Raw genomic sequence first — 19,040 nt, forward strand, 5'->3', positions numbered from 1 at the left:
TTGATAACTGTGCCCTGAATTCACTGCCTAAGCAAGATGTCGCAGGGCGCCTGTCCTCGCTGGCAAGGGCCATGCCCATCCTTCAAGGGAGGCTGTGCCTGTGGCTGATGGAGATTTCCAAGCCATCCTGCAGCTTGGGGAGGAGGGGAAGGGAGACCCTCTGTGTAGGTCTTTACCTCCAGCCAGCACCTGCCAAGAGGAAGGGATCTTGGGCCTGTTGGCTCCTTGTCTAGTTTCACCTCTTGCCAGTGGGGCATACTTGACCTCCCAGAGGTGACATCAGTTTTGGAAAGTGCTGGACAGGGCAGCAACTTGAGCTGTCCTGCGTTGGCCCCTGCGTCACCTTCAGCATCTCCAGGGACCAGGCTAGCAGAGCCCTGCTGGCCTCAGCTGCTCCCGTCGCCCCTCTGTGCTGAGGCAGCTCTCTGTGCCCGGCAGCCCGGAGCCGTCCCTTCCCTGCACCCCCCTCCCCGGCCCCTGCTGAGGCCAGCAGACACCAGCCCAAAGCTCATTGTCCATTCCCAAACCTCCAGGTTGGCAAGAAACTGACAGCAGGTTCCTGGCCTGGTGCCAGCCAAACAGAGCCTTTCTGGTTTACCTGTCCCTTTGGGGAGGTGCCTGGCAGGTAGGAGGCAATTTTTCAACCCCTCAAATCCCAGACTTTCTGTTCTTTCGCCGTGCGTGTGTGACTGGCAAAATCAAGAATCCGCCTCAGGAATTCTTTAGGCAGCTTTGCCTCTGGGGGCCTCTCGTATCTCCACATCTGGTGGTACCCTCTGGGCAAGGGTGGCAGGCCAGCCAGGTGCTGAGCAGCTGAGGCGATTGTTATCCGTGCGACCGCAGGGTGGCTCTGGCACTAGGGTACCCTGCGTGGCCAGGGATTTGGTCCTTTAGTTCCCGCTGTGTGACAAAGTATGTCAGTGTCACAGACACGAGGGTCTTCATGGCGGGACATTCATTCCCCCTGCTGAGCCTGCCTAACTGTACCCAGGCTGGTGGGTGAACAGGCGGGCCTGGGGGGCCAGGCCCTCTGCCCACTCCCCTTCTTTCCCCAGCTGCATTAACCTATTTTTTGCAGGGCAGGCGGCTCACTGTCAGCCAGGGAGGGGACTAGGATCAGGCAGCAGCTTAGGTGGCATGGGGGAAGGGCGCCAGGTACCACCCAGCCTGGCAGGCAGGGTCGCCCATTAACTCCTCATCAACTTTGCCCTGAGGATTTGATGCTGTGGATGCCAAGACACCTGTGGCCCTCCTGCTCCCTTTTCACTAAAGATTTGTTAAAGGCTGGAGGGGGTGTATGTGACTTATCTGGGGACCCCTTGCTGGGGCTAAAGAATGTGTTCAGATGGGACAGTCCTAGTTAGTATTAACCTGTGGGGCCTCTGCAGCTGCTGGAAGGGGCTTCCCTCTGGGTCCCAGGGGGCTGTGTTTGGGGTTGTTCGTATCCCCAAGGGGAGTTCTGGGGCTGAAGCCTCATTCTGGCCTCTGACTTGGCAGTTGGCGTGTGGTGCAAAGCGTTTAGCAGAGGAGACACGTGGCATTTGGGTTTGCGGGCTCCGCCAGGGCTCTCGACACCGCTTCGCGTTTCTGCTTTCCTTTTTCTTTCCTTTTTAATTTCTTGTTTTTTAATTTTGCGCTTCAATCACACTACCAGAGATGACGCTCAGCGCCTGCTCTTCCTCCCATCACACCTGCTCCTGGAGCCCTGGTTTGCACTTTGCAGGGAGAGAGGCTGAAGGAGGAGGCCCATCCCCCACCCCCTGAAGTATCCAAAGGTTTTAATGGGGTCACTTGTGGGAGCCATAGAGAAGCTAGCAGGCCCCCCATGAGGCAGAGGCCAAGCCAGAAGTATTGGGCAAGGGGCGGGGTGGGGGGGTTGCCTGGAGGTGGGGACTGAGACTGAACTGGCAGGGCCCAGAGGATGCCGGGGAGGGGGGGGTTGAGGACAGTTCTTGATGACTTTGGCTCTGCTTCAGGGGTTGCCACAGGGCGTTGGGAATTCCCTGCCTCAAAAGAACTTCTGCCAAGAAGCCAGAGGCCAGCAAGGTAAATGGAAGTGTTTCCTGCTGAACCCCAGAGTGTCTGTGATAGGGTTTGCTTCCCTCTATTTCTGGGGAGGGTCAGAGGTGTTGCCTGAGGAAGGACAGGATGGGAGCCCCCTTTGGGTCACTTGTCTGGGGAACCTTAGGGCTCAGGTCCTTCTCTTTGCCATCTTGACTGTGACCACAGGACAGCTCCTAGCCCCTCCGAGAGTCTGTCATTGAACTTGACAGTTCTTCCTAACAGGTATCACCGGATACTCAAACCATGCGTATATCCCCGAGGCTCACACAGCCATCCCCTGGCTGTTCTAGGTGTGGAGGGTACAAGGGTGCTAGGCTATCAGATACAGGTACATCTTGGGCTCATTAACTGTATTTCATAATCTGGCTCTGGATGCCAAGAAAGATCTTGAAACCTTATGCAGTAGACATCTATCCTGCCCCGGCTGCCCACACACTGCCCTGCCCCTCGCCCCCTGCCCCGCCTCCTCTGCCATATCTGCTAGAGGGAAGAGACCCGTGTCTATGTCTTAATCATTCACGTGCCCACTTGCACCCCTATAGTGATCCCTCAGCTGTAGGAAAGGGACAATAGTGCCTCTCCCTCAGGCTGGAGACCCCTGTGGCCAGCCCATTTACCCCCTGGGCTTCTGTGAGAGCCAGGATTGTGATCAGGCTGGCTGGAGAGTTAGCAAGGGGGAATGGAGTAACATCCCCACATTCTCACAGCCATGAAGCTTCTTACAGCACTTGCTCACTGGGGCCATACGGGTGATCTCCTGACCTCCAGTGCCCCTACTTCTCCACTGAGCTGGCTCCCAAGAGGGCTATTTGATTCCACAGAGCAGGGGTCCTCAACTCTAAGAATCTGATGAAGGTTATGGAGCCCCCATCCAGACACAGAGCCACCCATATGCACAAATTGGATGCTGTTTTAGATACGGTTACAGATCCCAAGGTAGGAACCCCTACTCTAAGTGCACTTGGCAAGTGCTGTTTCTTTGCACCTGGGGTGGTTAGAAAGGGCACTGGCTCTCTCCAGCATCTCTGTGGTCCACAGGTGGCTTGGCCAGGCAGCCATGCTGGGCTTGGTGCCCCAGCTTTTAGATGGCCCCGGACCAGGGGGAGCTAAGCCTGCCAACCCAGGTGGTTCCTGAAAGGCCAGAGCTGTCAGAGCCCAGTGTTGCAGGAGTATCCAGAGGCAGCGAGGCCACAGGAGGGCAGACATTTTGGAAAGAGCCCAGAAACTTCTGCAGGAGCTAGTTTGGGGGAGTTGCCAGGCACTGGTCAGGGAGCACAAGTTTGGAAAGCCCTCTGCTGAGTGGCCTTGCCTGCCAGCTTCCCAAATTGTCTGGAGCTGGTCAGCAAGTACTGTCTTGGCTTCCTTTCTCCCTATCAGCTCATGCTGGGGACAGGAAAGATATTTGTGTTCTGACTGCTCCCTAGCATCCTAGAGGAACACCCATTCCCCCATGTCTGGAACCTGCCTGCCCAGTCCCTGGGAGAAACCAGAATCAGTCCAGGATCCCACTGAGCTTTAGATTAAGGCCACCCCTGCTGCATTGTCTTTTGTCCCCAGGGTATGCCTAGAGAGGTGGTAAGCCACCTTGGGAACTTGCCGTTAGGATTCTTCTGCAGAGAGGCTGGGAGGGCCCTGTCATTCCGCAGTGATTTCCTCAGCCAAGAGCTAGAACCTTCTCTGTCCTGGACAGTGATCCCAGCCAAGGTTGGTGCCTCAGATGGGCACAGCCAGAGCAGTGACAGCCACAGCTCTGCTTCCCATCACATGCTTGAAGCCTTGTTTGTGTCCTGGCCTCCTCCTTGGAGCACCCCGCCCCTCAGGCTCATGCGGCACAGGATGCCAGAGAGGGCACCAGGCTGGTGGGAGTCAAGAGGCCTTATTTTTCTAACTCTGAGCCTGCTGTCTTTACTGGCTGTGTGACCTTGGCCAAATCTCTTCACCTTTTTGATTCTCTGGCATCAGTATCATGAAGGAGCTGAACAGGATGATCTCCTAGATCCAGCTCATGTGATGATTTTGGCCATGTCTCAAGATTCCTGTTCCTAAGTCTTAAACTCTCAACACGCTGAGAAAGTCTGGGTGGGAGAGGTCACAGGGCTGCCCCTGGGCCAAGGCCAGCCATTCACTGAACAAAGGAGCTGAGAGGTGAGCAGGAAACATGAGACTTCTTGACCCCTGTCCTAAAGGAGCCTTGGTGGAAAGGCATTGCTTTCTCTCCACCCCCCACATCCCACTTGATTCATTTGGTCTCTGAATATTGATGGGTGCCTTCCATGTACTGGGTGCTCAGAGAAGGCAGAGAACCCTTAATCTCATGGAACTTTCTGTCTACAGAGGGAGTCAGGCAATAAATGAGATCATTTCAGGCTGGACAAGTGCTGGGAAGAAAATAAAATTGGGTAATAGATTAGAGAGTAATGAGAAGGGAGAGGCCTTGCCTGAAGAGGTAATTTTGAACTAAGATTTTTTTTTTTTTTTTTTTTTTTTTTTTTTTTAGCGTTTATTTTGAGAGACAGCACAAGCAGGGGAGGGTCAGAGAGAGAGAATCCCAAGCAGTGTGATTCAGTGCAGAGACTGACTTAGGGCTCAATCTCACCGCCTGATCATGACCTGAGCCAAAATCAAGAGTCAGATGCTTAACCAACTGAACCACCCAGGTGCTCCTTGAACTAAGATCTAAATGACAAAAGGATTCTGGAAAGATCCAGGATAGTGCATTCCAGGCAGAGGAAGAGGCAAAGTGAAAACCCTGTGGCCGGGGTGGCCATAGCGTATTTAGAAGCAGACAGAGGCCACGGGAGAGTATAGGAGATCACCCTGGATGGAGCAGGCAGTGGCCAAATTGGGTAGGACCTGGCAGGCCGTGATAAGGAGTTCAGCTTTTAATCTCAGCACAGTGGGAAGCCCCTGGGGAGCTTAAGCCTGGTTTTAGTGATGCAGACACATTTTGAGCACTTGCTGAGTACCAGGTCATTCCTAGCCGCAATGTGAGAGGTGATAACCTAAGAGGTGCTAATATTATCTAGTCTGTTTTACATGAGGAAACAGGCTCAGGGACTGACCCAGCGTGACCTGAGTGGCTTAGTCCAGGAGCCAGCACTTAAACTCGGCTCTCAGCCAGCATGCCGCCCTGCAAGGTGGAGGTCCAGAGCCCCGTGGGGGCCTATGACTGATCCTCAGTTGCCCGGTTGTCTGGGTGGTCATAGAACTCAAGGGGTCGGGGCCGGGTGCCCTGGATAGGGTGCCCTGCTGCTTGGGGACTCGCGGCCTGTGGGACCAGGGCAAGAGTGCACTGAGAGGCCCTTCAGCGCGGGCACAGGCAGCAGAATCGCCAGGGCTACTCATTCTCACGAACAGGCTCTGTGCCCAGACTGCGTTCCTGGCCTGGTCAGGGAGGATGAGGTCAGCTTCAGAGTAGGACTTTCACAATGCTCACCGAAGCACTCTGAGTCCAGAGGGAGGCCACCGAGCCCGTGGTGGTCCGGCAGGCCCTTGGCCTTCCCATGGCAATTAGCATGAAACTTCCTGCTCAGGACCTTAGCCTCCCACTCCTGACTCTGGAGATGAGGCTGCTCTGGGCTGCCTCTGTGTTGTTTTGGCCGCAGCCAGTTCCTTTTCCCAAGAGCAACCCTGCCTTCATTACCCTGGTGCCCCCAGTATGGCCCTGAGCCGAGGCAAGGCAACTTCCTGGCTGTTAGCCTGGGGCCCGGTTCTGGGGTGAAATGTCCAGGCTGTCTGGAGCAGGGAAGGCCAGCCCTGAGGAAGGCAGGGTCCCAGGGCTCTGGGAGAGATGCCCCCAGCCTTGGGGGTCTCCCGAGGCAGCCCAGGGTTGAGGGCAGGCTGAGCCACTGGAATGCAGACTGCTGGGGAAGGCAGGTCACAGTGGGTGCTATGAGGCTAACCTGGCTTCAATAAAAGCCTCATTCAGAGCTGCTAAACCCTTTCCATATGTGGGCCTCTGAGAACTTCAAAGTCCAGGGGGGCGGGGGAAAGGGAGGCGAGATCCTGGTGCCTTGCAGTACAGAGTCTGCACAAGCCTATCATGCAGCAGGCCTGGGAGAGGGTACCTTGACCCTGCAGGGTGAGTGCTGGAGGGGCACTCCAGCAACCTGTTTGGCCTAATGGTGGGGGAGTCAACCCCTGGGAAAACGGGGTGAGTTTCTGAGCCTGACCATGGTTTCCCCAGGCCCAGCTGCTGAGCTGGAAGCCAGGATATAGGCCCTGGCGTCCTCCTGCCACCCCTCCCTGCCTCTCTGCGAGCTTCTCTCAGAGCAGCCACGTTGACGGAATCCTCCAGTACCCTTCCCGAGAGGGAGGAGAGGCAGGCTTTGGCAGCTCCCCGGTTCCCCTGTTGCCAGCCTTACCATGCCTCTCACGCCTGTGGTCTGTCCCAATGACAGGCTGGCCTGGGTGTCCCAAGGGGACCCAGCCCAGAGCATGTGGACACACTTGGGGGAGGGCAGGAGAAGGCCAGCCCGGTACCGCCACCGTGGCCACCGGCCTGGGAGACACAGGAAATGTACTGCCGTCAGACAGGACGCCTGGCTCAGGGCCTGGTCTCCACAGCCCAGCACTCGGCCTCTGGCAGGCATCCCCAGAAACACTGCCAGCCATCTCTACCTTCCATTCAGCACCCCGTTCACCTCTGAGGGTGATGACTCCAGTATACTGGATTTGCTGTCCTTCTTGTTAAGAAGCACTTAGTTTTTATTAGCCCTACAAACGAGTCTGGCTTCGAGAGAAGTCCATGCCACCTCCCAGGACAGGCCCGGGATGCCAGGCTCTGGACTCAGAAAGCCAAGGGTAGAGCAGCACTGGAGTGAAAGCAGAAGCGAGGCCCCCAGGGACAAGAGGTCAGGGATCGGGCAGGCTCCGCAGGGCCTCGGGGCTGTGCTGTGGAAATGACAGGGTGAGGTTCTGAGGAAAGGGACTCAGAGCCAAGGGGCTGTGGGGAGGGGGTGGGGGTGGGCCTCGGAGCCCCTGGGGTCCCTGGTGAATGCTGTCTTCATGGGTCCTTGTCACCCAGTGAACCCTTGTGTTACATCCCAAAGTAACACACTGATGGCTGCTCTGTGCCCCTTTGTCCCCTCCCACTGGGACTGTAGCTGTCAGTTCCATCTGGCTATCCCCACTGCCCGTAGACAGTGTGGTACCACCACAGGCCCCCTGTGAGGGCGTGTGGGAAGGGGCAATGGCAGAAATCACCAGAAGGCTTTTGGGCGAGCTGCCTGGCTATGGGAGTGTGGCACTGTGGGAAGGCTGTGGGCCACCATCAGAAGGACTTGGGTTTGAACGTGGGCTGTGTCACCCACCCAGGGGAGCAGCAGTGGGGACTCCAGACTCACTGGCGCCTCTGAAAGCCCCAGCACTGAGAGGTGGCCATGAACAGAGGGAAGGAGATCCACTGGGGTCACCTGCCCCAGGCTGGCGAGAAACGGGTTGGGAGGAAGGGGTTAGGCTTCTCAGAGGGGACCCTTGAGGATGTTCCTGCAGAACGAGTCACAGCCGCCATCCACAGGTCGCCTAGGTGAGCTCAGAGCATCCTCCCCTGCCGTCCTGTCCACCGATCCCGTCAGCGCCCCTGTGAGGCCGCTGGGGTTTCCTGGCCGAGATGTGAGGCGGGGAAGCAGCTACCCAACTACCTGCCACATTCACTCTGAGAATGTGCGTCTCCCTCTCCTGAGCAGGAATGCAGGATTCCAAGCGCAGGAAGGATTTCAGTGCAGGTGACCTGGTAGTTCTCTTGTGGACATCCATCCCCAAGGTCAGCTGTCTCCTTGGCAGAGGTCTGAATGTGCAGGCATGACCCGACCTTTGCCTAAATGCAAAGGCAAACAACATAATTGAGGTGCTCCTGGTGGCTGTGTGTGGCCCGCTTGTTCATGACTTTCTCCAGGATGTCCTGTGGCTCATTTCTGTCTCCTGCCTGGGCCCCACCGTGGGGGAGCCCCAGCGGCATGTGTATTACCTGTGGGGTGAAGGAGGAGTCCTCTGGGGGTCTCCCCCAGCCTGGCTCTTCACAGCCCCATCTGTCTCCCCCCCGTCAGGTGATCTGGCAGCCCCTAGGTAGCCGCTCCCCAGGGCCAGTGGTGGGGGGGGGGGGGGCATCTATCTGCTGGGACTGGCGGGTAAGTGGTCAGGTGTTCCTCTCCGCTCACATCCTGGGGGCTGGCTCTTCCGCCCCCAGCACTAATCTAATCAGGAAATAGCAGAGTCCACATTTCCCAGGGGTTATAAATAGCCACAGTAGTTCAGGCACCATCATTTCTCTGGAAAATGTGCCACGTTCCTCTCCACTCCTCACCCTCCCTTCTCTGTATTTAAGTGATGTCCTGAAAATAGACTTGGTTTCTGGAGGCTGCTGGCCTGCTGGGAGACAGAACTTCATTGTCAAGACACCAAGGGGCTAGGCGGACCTCCCTGGAGCATACCAGGGCCACACCTGCAAAGGGGATCCAGAATATGGCAGCAGTGGGGACTCCCAGGAAGACACAGAAGTGCCACCTTCCTCAGACTTGGCCTCAGACAGGCTGGAGTGTGTGAAATGACAGCAAATGGTGCCAGCAGGCTGCAGAGGGACAGGGTCTCAGTGCCAGCAGGAATGCAGAAGGGAACTGAAGGCCTGGGGGTATCCAAGGAAGGCTTTCTGGAAGAAGCAGGGCTAGAACTTGGCCTTAACATCAGGAGTGGCCTTTCCTGTGTCTCACATGCTCCCAGGAAAATGTAAGGTTGCCGCTTAGCAGCTAGAATGGAAACGATGGGGAGGGAGAGAATGGCTGAATTGTACTGGAGGCAGCCCTCCAGCACCCAGGCCTGCCTGTGGTGTCAGACCAGGCACCGGGAGGCCTAATGTCTCCTTTCTAAGCAAATCATGGAAACAGCTCATGTCTTGTTGCCACGAGGCACAGACACCAGCTAGGTCCTTTACACCTTATTTTGCAGGGTTGGCAGAGTAGGTAAGTCAGGGAGACTTGATTTTGTGCCTCAGCTCTCAGTTCCTAGGTGTGCGGCACTGGGCAAGTTCCTTGCTCCCTTTAAGCCTCAGTGTCCTCATCTGTAAAATGGGGGCGGCTAAAAAAGGCTTAAACCCCACAGGCTTGTTATGATGATTAACTGAGATGCTGTGTATGAAGGGTTTGTCATCCATCATGCCAGACTCCTATAAAATGATCAGAATGCATTAGTTCTATTAGTATTTTCCGTAACAGTCCTCTGAGGTGCTATGGATGCCCTGTGAGGAACTTGAGGTTCAAGGAGGTTTAAGTGACTTGCCCAGATTCACACAGGTGAGTGGAAGAAGAGCAGTCATTTGAACCCAGATAGGCCTGACTCTCAATCCCTGTGCATCCCCACTTGGCTGTGTCCAGATGCCACTCCAGGACCCAGGGAGGGACCACTGGCTCCCTAGTCCATGGCAACTGCCAGGAGGTGCCAGATCATGGGTGGTTAGAGCACAGGAGGGGCATTAGGTGCTGGAACCATGGAATCGGCCTGAGGCGTATGCCGATGGCTGGAAAAACCAGAGTTAAAAGGGCCTGGTCCGTCCAGATTGTGTGACCCAAGGGTGGTAGCCGCAGTTGACAAAGCACCATTGAGCTCTCTACTCCAGGTGGCCACTGCTAGAGGTTAGGGCTGGGGACAGACCCAGGCCCTATGTCCAAGAGCCAGCATTCTGGATGGCAGGAGGGAACGATAAGGGTCAGCCTGTGCTACAGGCCTGGTGAGGGTTTGAGATAAAAAAGGTTTAGGGAGAGGGAGGTTCCGGGGCTTCCTTTGGGACCCAGTAGGATGCTTGGCTCCAAATCTTCTGAAGTAACGAGCCTGGACAACAGCCAGGCTTCCCTTGTGTGTTTGAGGAGGTGCTGGGGCAGAGTTGGGGAGCATGGGGGTTGCTCGGTCCTATCCACACTGCTCTTCCTCTGTCCCCTTCTCAATTCCATCTCTCCTCTGGGCAGGGAACCAATTGCTAGAGGCTGGGCCTGGACCAAAGCTGGCCCACATGCAGACCCCCCCCCCCCACCACCAACTGCCACCTGCCCGCAGCTGGCGTGGATGATAGAAGGTGCTGGAAGGACTCACTTGGAGCTATAGGAAGCTCCAGGGCCCAGCCCACTCCGGGCTGACCTGATCGTTTTCCTCTGTGGTGTGGGCCTGCTAGAACAGTGGTGTTCACACTGCTGCACACACACTCCTGAGGGTGCAGAGAGCTTTTCCAGGGGGTGTGTGGGCAGGGAGAGTTTTCAGAGCATCAGTCTGCAGACTGTCAACTCCCACAGGTGCTATTACCACAAAGCAATCTGCCTGAGAAAAGCCTTTCACCTTCGCCTCCCTTCCTCTGCTGGGGAGCCCAGGACTCACTGCAGAGCATAGCCCAGGGCACCAAGGCCCCCTGGGTGGCCAACAGCACAGGGCCTCTTGAAATGTAGGTGTAGGTGTTGAGAAAGTAAAAGACACTAAAGGCCCAGTTACAAGTCGGGTGCTTTCCACTTCTTTGCTTTCCACAAAACTGATGGAAATTGTCAGCTGAGACGTCATTTAAAATAAATTTTGGGGGGCGCCAGGGTGGCTCAGTCGGTTAAGCATCCGACTCTTGATTTCAACTCAGGTCAACATCTGATGTTCCTGAGATCGAGCCCCAGCATCAGGATCTGCACTGACAGCGCGGAGCCTGCCTAGGATTCTCTTCCTGCCCCTCCCCCACGTGGCCTCGCTCCCTCCTTTGCACCTTCTCTCTCAAAAATAAAAATAAAAACAAAAACAAAATTTTTGGTGATAGGTATATATGCAATTTAAGGCAAAAGAGGAGGAAATAGCATAAAGAATCGTATAATGTTGCTGTAATAAAACTATTTTCAGCCCCATCTAGTTATTTATATGAACAAGATGTTCCATCCTTTACATCTTTAAAAACAAAACCAGGGGCGCCTGGCTGGCTCAGTCGGAAGAGCGTGTGACTCTTGATCTCAGGGTCATGAATTGAAGCCCCATGTTGGGTGTAGAGCTTACAAAAAAAAACAAGACACACACACACATGCACACACAGAAGCAGTATTTGAGGCTGTACCCAGTTCCACCCTAGCAAAACATAACATTCTCTCTCTCTCTCTCTCACACACACACACACACACATACACACACACACACAGAAAAATGTTCTACCTGTCTCATGAAGAGATGCAGTCCCGTCAAAATAGTACTTTGCTACTGAATATTTATTAATAACTATTCGTAATGTGTTGGTTAGTTTTTTTATTGTGTGCTGCTAGTCATTGTAATAACTAATCTAGGACATGTTTTGAATATTTGGAGCCTTGTGGCCCCAGGAAGTATTTCCTTGCCATTTGTACAGATATTTTTGTTGAAGCAACATGTAATAGAGTGAAGAATGAAAGCCTTTAAGACAGAAAAGTACAAACTAGGAGAAAATTCTTTAGGAGAAGTAGAATAACAACAAATCCAGGGAGAAAAAGAAATGACACAGGGTTTGTACGAGGGAAAGAAGAGCTTGTATTTTTTAAATAGATGACGGTGCATCAAATCACTGTGGTAACTGGATTCCACTGAATACATTGAAGAGAATCATGTAGCAGTTTGTGTTTTAAGATGTAAATATTTACATTATCCTGGAAGTTCTATCCTTTGCAACTATTGAAACTTGCTTTGGAAATACTCAGATGTTGAGTTGAAAATGGGCCAGGGAGTGCATAGTTTTTTCAAGATGATTGTGTGGGTGCACAAGGAAAAACAGTTTGAAGGCCACTGAGAGAAACGGAGTCCTGTCCGATCCCCTGTGAGGAATATCTCTGAGCCTCCCCTGCTTTTTTGTTTGTTCGTTTTAATTTTTTTATGTTTATTTTTGAGAGAGAGAGACAGAGACAGAGCATGGGTTGGGGAGGGGCAGAGAGAGAGGCTGCGAGCTGTCAGCACAGAGCCTGACTTCTGACGCGGGGCTCGAACTCAGGAACCACAAGAATATGACCTGAGCCAAAGTCAGACGCTTAACCGACTCAGCCACTCGGGCGCCCCTGTTTTAATTTTTTTTTTTTTTTAAGTTTAACATTTATTCCAAGAGAGACACTGAGACAGGGGGAGTGGGGGAGGGGCAGAGAGAGAGAGGGAGACAGAGAATCCCAAGCAGGCTTTGCCAACACAGAGCCCGACTCGGGGCTCAAACTCACAAAACTGTGAGATCATGACCTGAGCCAGAACCAAGAGTTGGACGCTTAACCGACTGAGCCACCTAGGTGCCCCTGAGACTCCCCGGTTACCCCCACTTCCTGGGGCTCCAGTCCAATCTGGGGGGGGGGGTTCCCCTACAGGAGTGTTTTCTTCCTTGGGGGCCAGCTGCCCACCCACTGTTATCTCACTCGGTCTTCCCAACAATCTGGCAAGACAGGTTCTGCTACTGGCTGCTGCAGGGAACTGATGGCTTAGCCGAGGTTGAAACTTCCCAGGGTCACACACCTGGAAGCAGCAGAGCCAGGATTCAGACCCAGGCAGCCTGACCCCTGAGACGGAGCCCCCTAACCTCTCCCACCTCCCACTCAGCACCTCCATGTGCACAGGCTACAGACCCTCCCGTCCACCCCAGTCCTGGTAGTTGAATAAGTTGCCTATTGTTTGTGAGCCTCGGTTTCTGGTCTGTGAGGTGGGGTGTTAATACCCATCTCAGAGGGTGGCAGTGACTAACGAATGAGATGTGATGGGCCAGAGTGCCTACCAGTCTGTCCTGGCTCCTTCACGGAGTAGGGGAGTCCTTTACTAGCCAGGACAGACAGGAGGGCCGGGGGCTGGAGCCTCCCTGAAGGGTTGATTTCAAGAGAAGCCTCAGGCCCCAGTTCTGCCTTCCTGGCCATGTCGCCCGCGTATGAGCAGCTGCTGGCCAGCAGAGAGCTCCGGCTCGCCCCCGAGCTGCCATCTGCATCCCTCTCACTCATGTTCTCTTGCTTCCTTTCTCTGCAGTTGGATCCACAAACTGTAGAAACCAAGAACTGGCACACGGATGTGATTGAGATGAACGGGGTGAGCCCAGAGACACAGGAAATATCTGCACAATGGGTGGGCCTCTGGTTGCTGTCCCCAGGGTGCCGTCTTACCCCTGTCCCCTCAGCCCGGCCCATTCCCCCCTACACTGCCGGCACCCTGCCCACTCCCACCCTGCAGGTGTTGCGGGGAGCCCTGGGTGGTGGACGTGGCCCTACGGGGAGGGGACCCCTGCATTCTGGAGGCACTCATGCCCCGGGGGACTTGTGCCTGCCGCACCCCCAACCAGATCAAAGTGGAATTCTCCATGAAGTTCACCAGCCGAGATATGAGCCTAAAGAGGACCCCGTCCAAAAAGCAGACTGGAGTCTTCGGCGTGAAGATCAGCGTGGTGACTAAGTAGGTGCCGCCTCCGACGTATTGAGTGCTGGCATGAGTGCCCGGGGCCCCTGCCAGCCCCCGTCAGCCCCTAGTCAGTCACCCTCCAGCTCAGTGGATGGCCAGTTTGGAGGCCGAAAGTGGCCCACAGAGGTCTGTCTCTGTCTTCCCCAGTGCTTTAGAGATCAACAAGCCAGCATTTGAGCACTGGGAGATTGTGAGACTCCCAGGCTGTCAGCTTCTTGTAATGAACGAGAGGCTGTGACCACTGAGGCTTGGCAGCAGCAGGCTGGACTCCAAGGGGTGGCTGCCCCTCGGGAAGGGGGACGCGCCCGTCTGCCCGCCACCTCCTGTCTCCCCTTCCCAGGACCTGAGGACCTGAGTCCTCAGTGGACTCCCTGTTGGTCCCCCATAAGCATTTGAACCTGAGATCTGTGCTCTAAGGAACATTCTTTTCTCAGAGTCTTTGGGCTTCTCTCCCAAGCCTTCCTCCTGCCTTTGTCCCTTGCTGTCCCTCAGCAGGCAGGCCTTGGGCTGGCTGGGTGGGGTGTGTGTGGCACAGCCTCTTAGCCCTTTCTTGGGCCCTACCCCCTGACGCCAGAGGCTAGTGCCCTCCAAGGCCAAGGTGTGCAGAGTTGGGGCTACCCGTAGCCATCACGGGGAGGCCCTCTACCACCCCCTCCCCTCCCCTCCCCTCCCCACCAGGCGGGAGCGCTCCAAGGTGCCCTACATCGTGCGGCAGTGTGTGGAGGAGGTGGAGAAGAGGGGCATCGAGGAGGTCGGCATCTACCGGATATCAGGAGTGGCCACCGACATCCAGGCGCTGAAGGCCGTCTTTGATGCCAGTGAGTCTGGTAGGCCCCACCTGGGCAGTGGTGGGCAGAGGGCACTCTGAGAGGCTCAGCCACCTGCTAGGGGAGCCTGGAAGAACTGGAAGCCTTCTCCACAGAGAGGCCCTAAGTAGCTGATGGCAGAGGAGCCTTGGTCTGTGAATCACAGTCCCATGTGGCACGTGGTGGGTCATCTCTGAGTCTCTAAAGCAAGGACTCCACCTGTATTTTCTTGTGATCCTCCTCCCCTCCAATCTGTTATCCATTGCCATAGGTGAGGAACTGAGGCTCAGAGAGGCCAAGTCACTTGCTCGGGATCGCCCAGCTTGTAGGTTTGAGCCTGACTGAAACTCAGATCTTTCTTACTCCAGTGTTCCTGGCTTTCTTGCCAGCTCCCTGGTGCCTGGTGGGCTGTAAGGAATCTAAAGGGCTTTAAGCCTGAACTGGCTGGCCCGGGCTCCCCTTTGCTATCTCCAGAGCCCTGAGCACCCTTTGGGAGGGGCATTGCTCCCCTAGCCCTGTAAACTCCTCAGTGGTGGGCCCTGACCTTTCTGATTCTTCTTTCCTTCATCTTGTTGGTTCACACTGCAATAGTCAGGAAACCTGAACTGGCCGGGCAGTGCTGATTCCATGAGAGCTGAGGTGGGGCCTGTGTTCAGGAAGCCTGGGGTGAGGGGCTGGGGATGTGCTGGCATGGCTCCTCTGTGCAACCTGGAAGCTGAGGCTTCGTCAGAACATGATTTTAGGTGTAAAAAATGTGCACTGCCTTCCAGAGAGAGGCTTAGCAGTGGGGAGATTCCAAAGAGGGTGTCTGACATGTGGTGTGAATGTGGCTCCAAAACTCTGGATGGTGAACTGTGCTCCCCTCCTACCCCCACCCCGGGGCTGAGTCACAGACCACCTGTGGGCACTACCTACATTCCTGCCCTTCCTGGGGAGACCAGAGCAGACACAGAGTGGGTGGGGGGCTCCCCTGGCCGTGTTGTGTGGGACAGAACAGGCCCACCCGCCCGGATGAGGACTATGTGGAAGAGAGGGGCTCAGGCCGCCACAGACCTGACTGCGCACTTCCTCTGCAGATAACAAGGACATCCTGCTGATGCTGAGCGACATGGACATCAATGCCATCGCTGGCACCCTCAAGCTCTACTTCCGGGAGCTGCCCGAGCCCCTCCTCACAGACCGACTTTACCCAGCCTTCATGGAGGGCATCGGTGAGGTTCTGGGGGACCCGAGGGCTGGGCTGAGCCAGACTTCCCTGACTGCAAAGTGAGGACCAAGAGATCTGTGGCTTCCCTTGCTTGTTGGTCTGCCCAGTGCTCCGGGGCTGCGTGACCGAGTGGCCCAAAGGGTGAGGTGTGACCTGCTGGGGCCTGATCCAGAGGTGGACCCTCGCTCACTTGCGCCTCTCCCCTCTTGCCCCTGTGGGCTGCCCTCTGTGCTTCCTCCTTGAATACTGACCTCCTTGCTGGAAAGCCAGGCATCCGGGAAAATGTGCCCTGAGGTGGGTGGTCAGGGCCAACATCCCAGAGCCAAGGACAAGCCTGGCTGGAGTGCACTTGAGATGGCTGGAACCCAGCCTTCCAGAGGAGCACTCCCTCGCTCTCACTGATGCCATGGGTGGGTGGAGGCTGAGGGCCTCGGCCAGCAGGGCTCCAGCCTCCACCCACCCAGGCGAATCCAGGCCTGGGAGCATCCCTCCTGCCTTCTCCCTCACTCTTCCCTCCTGCCTCCTGATTCCTCCCTCCTCTCTCCTACCACTTCCCTCCTCCCTCCTCACTCTTCCCTCCACCCTCCTGCCTCCTCCCTCCTGCATCCTTCAGGAGCAGATCAGGGCTTCAGCCACAGCAGGAAGTGAAGAGCCCCACGGAAGGGAAGGCTGTTCACTGCCGTGCTCTAGCATCAGAGGCAGTTGAAAGAGAGGAAACATTCGTGCCAGTATCATCATTCTTTAAACTTAGCCTTCTAGACCAGGCATGGGGAATGGCAAGAGCTGTAGAGGCCCACGTGGTAAGGGGAGGAAGGGTGCCTGCTCCCCACCAGCCTACCTCCTGACTGAGTTACAGGTCATGGGTGGGGGCTTCTGTAGGAACTAGCTGTTAATAGCCCACCCTTGGGAAGATACCAGGCCCTTCCTTTCCTACAGGGTCTGCTCCCCTCAGGGGAGCATGGCAGCCCAGGCTCTCCCTTAGGGTCCCATAGCCTCCCGACCACGGGGGTGCTGGCTCGGGCCTGCCCACCTGGGAGCTGAGCTCCAGCCTCTCCCTGCTTTCCCCCCAGCCCTGTCAGACCCTGCTGCCAAGGAAAACTGCATGATGCACCTGCTCCGCACCCTGCCCGACCCCAACCTCATCACCTTCCTCTTCCTGCTGGAACACTTGAAAAGGTAATGAGCAGGGGCCCAATTGGGGGAGGGAGCAGGGAGCCCAGGGCAGGCCCCTGCTGGGGAGGACACATCTACTGGGGGAGACCCCCTTTCTCAGCTCTTCCTCATGGGCGCTGGCCTCTGCTGGGCCATCCCTAACAGGGTGAGGGTTTGCTTTTCAAACTCTTGCCCTCAAATTCTTCTGTTTTGAGAAATACTTGGGTCCTAATAGTGACCTCAGGTATGGGCCATAGACTGCTTAGAAAGGCAGGGTCAGAGCCAGGGACTGTAGATGGATTTTGCAGTTAGTGGTCATTCAATCACCATAACATTTTTTAAATGGAACGGAACAGACGGCATAGGGCATGCTGTGGGCAGTAAGCGTGCATGTTGTGGTTCTGTTCGATTACATGTGGTCACGTGTTCTGGGTTCGGATGTAAAGTGTGTTTGTTGTGGGTCACAGTCAAAAAAGTTTGAAATGCACTGGTCTTGACCCACACCTCACCTAACAGGGAAACCGAGCCCCAGTCCACAGGGATTTGCTTGGGGTTAGCAACAACTCTGTCCTTAGAATGCACATCCCCAGTCCTAAACTAAGTTCTACCCCCACGCCACCTCCACCGTCTCCCCCGCCCTTTCTGTAGTCAGCTCTAACCGGGAGCTGCTGAAGTTGATGCTTGCAAAGTTCCGAACTGAAACCAGCCCTCACGGTGTCCCCGCCATTCGCCTTTGAGCCCAGCACTGGTCCAGGTGTAAGTGGGGACAAAAAGTGTCCTGGTGTCCCTTAAATCTGTTTGTCACCCAGGACCAGGGAGCTCCTGAGTTGGGGCCATGCCGAGGGCCGGCTCCTCCCTGAACTCAGCTCTAGCCCTCAGGCCCAGGCTCCGGGCTGCAGCTCAGCCAGGCCAGCTCTGGAGGGCCAGCAGAGACCTGGAAACGCCTGGAGCTGCTGTCTTGTTTTTCCCATTATGAGACATTTTCCCTCTGGTTTGGCCAGGACCGAAGCCCCAACCAGTTCCCATAGTTTGGCGAGCACTGTGGGGAGGACACACAGAGAAAGAGTGGGAAGGGAAAATTCATTAGGTTTTCCACCCTGGGAACTGGGCACAGTCTGTTCCCACATCTGGGCCTCTGGCTGGTGTGTGTGTGTGTGTGTGTGTGTGTGTGTGTGTGTGTGTGTGTGTGTGTTGAGGGGGCTGGGCCAGCCGCACAGCTGCCTCCTGGCATGGCAGTGTTTGTCTGCCCGTTTCCAAAGCAGTCAGCATGCGCATTGTGGCTCTTGCCCAGAGGCTGGGAATGATGGTATAGTTGGGAGCTGAGAGGAGGCACTGCTCAGGGAGGGAGGCCCAGTGCCTCTTTGATGCGTTGGGTGGTACTGGGTCTGCCAGTACCATGGGTGGCAGCCCCTGCTGCCACTCAGGGGAAGTTTCCACAGAGCATGAGGCCTCTTATGCAAGAGAGGCAGAGAACGATCCAAAGGGAGGCAACTCCGGGGTCCCATGAGGAAGACCCTTCTGGAAAGGCATGGGAGGAGAGCCCCTGGGCTCCGTCTGGATTAGGGTGGTTCTTGCCACAGCACAGCCAAAGAACCTCAGGTCTAGTGAGTGACTGCTGCCAGAGCACTGGCTCCCGACCTCTGGCCCCTGCCACTGCCCCACACACTGTGGCTCTTCCTCTGGGCCATGCACTCCAGCTTCACCGATCACGGGTAGAGCACAGAGTGGCGAGGAGCACTGGCTCTGGAGGCAGACTGCGCGGGGTCACATCCCAGCTCTACCACTTGCTAGCTGTGTGACCTCAGGCAAGTCACTTAACCCCTCTGCCCTTTGGTTTCTTCATCTGTATGCTGGAGATGATGATAGTTCCTGCCCAAAGGACCGTGAGGAGTATGAGTTACTATAAAGTTCTTGAATCTGTAATATCATCAAGGGAGTTGGGGCAGGCCCTCTGGCTCTGGCAGTTTACCATCAAGGGGTGGCCCACGAGCTAGAATCTAATACAGGAATGTGCAGGGACATAGCTGGAGACTTGGTCCATTGGCTTAGTCCCTCCATCCCAAGAGGTCCCCACCCTTAGGAGAGGGAGGCTAGTACCCACCTTCTGGGAATCCTTCCAGTTCTTCTAGCTCGGGCCAACGGTCTGGAGCTCTGAGCAGCTGCTGAGAAATGACTTCTTTTTTCTCCCCTGCCCCAACCCTTTCAGGGTTGCTGAGAAGGAACCCATCAACAAAATGTCCCTTCACAACCTGGCTACTGTGTTTGGCCCCACGTTACTGAGACCCTCAGAAGTGGAGAGCAAAGCACACCTCACATCGGCTGCAGACATCTGGTCCCATGACGTCATGGCACAGGTACCGCCAGCACCGCCCGGAACTGGGGCTGGTAGAGGCGGGCGACAAGCTTCCCCTGGGGGGCGGGGA

The 19,040-nt window shown here is 55.8% G+C and overlaps 1 protein-coding gene across 7 annotated transcripts in view; it reads left to right on the forward strand.

The window, feature by feature from the left end:
• The window catches only part of ABR (ABR activator of RhoGEF and GTPase), a 183,588-nt gene that overhangs the window by 161,329 nt on the left and 3,219 nt on the right, over window positions 1–19,040 (forward strand). For all 7 annotated transcript variants that reach the window (XM_058702890.1, XM_058702891.1, XM_058702894.1 and 4 more), the window contains 6 exons: window positions 13,027–13,086; window positions 13,337–13,446; window positions 14,131–14,270; window positions 15,335–15,469; window positions 16,536–16,641; window positions 18,824–18,971. In XM_058702890.1, coding sequence (XP_058558873.1) covers window positions 13,027–13,086; window positions 13,337–13,446; window positions 14,131–14,270; window positions 15,335–15,469; window positions 16,536–16,641; window positions 18,824–18,971 — 699 coding nt within the window. The remainder of the gene's footprint in view (window positions 1–13,026; window positions 13,087–13,336; window positions 13,447–14,130; window positions 14,271–15,334; window positions 15,470–16,535; window positions 16,642–18,823; window positions 18,972–19,040) is intronic.

This window comes from Neofelis nebulosa, chromosome 16, assembly GCF_028018385.1.
Source record: "Neofelis nebulosa isolate mNeoNeb1 chromosome 16, mNeoNeb1.pri, whole genome shotgun sequence".
Lineage (NCBI taxonomy): Eukaryota > Metazoa > Chordata > Mammalia > Carnivora > Felidae > Neofelis > Neofelis nebulosa.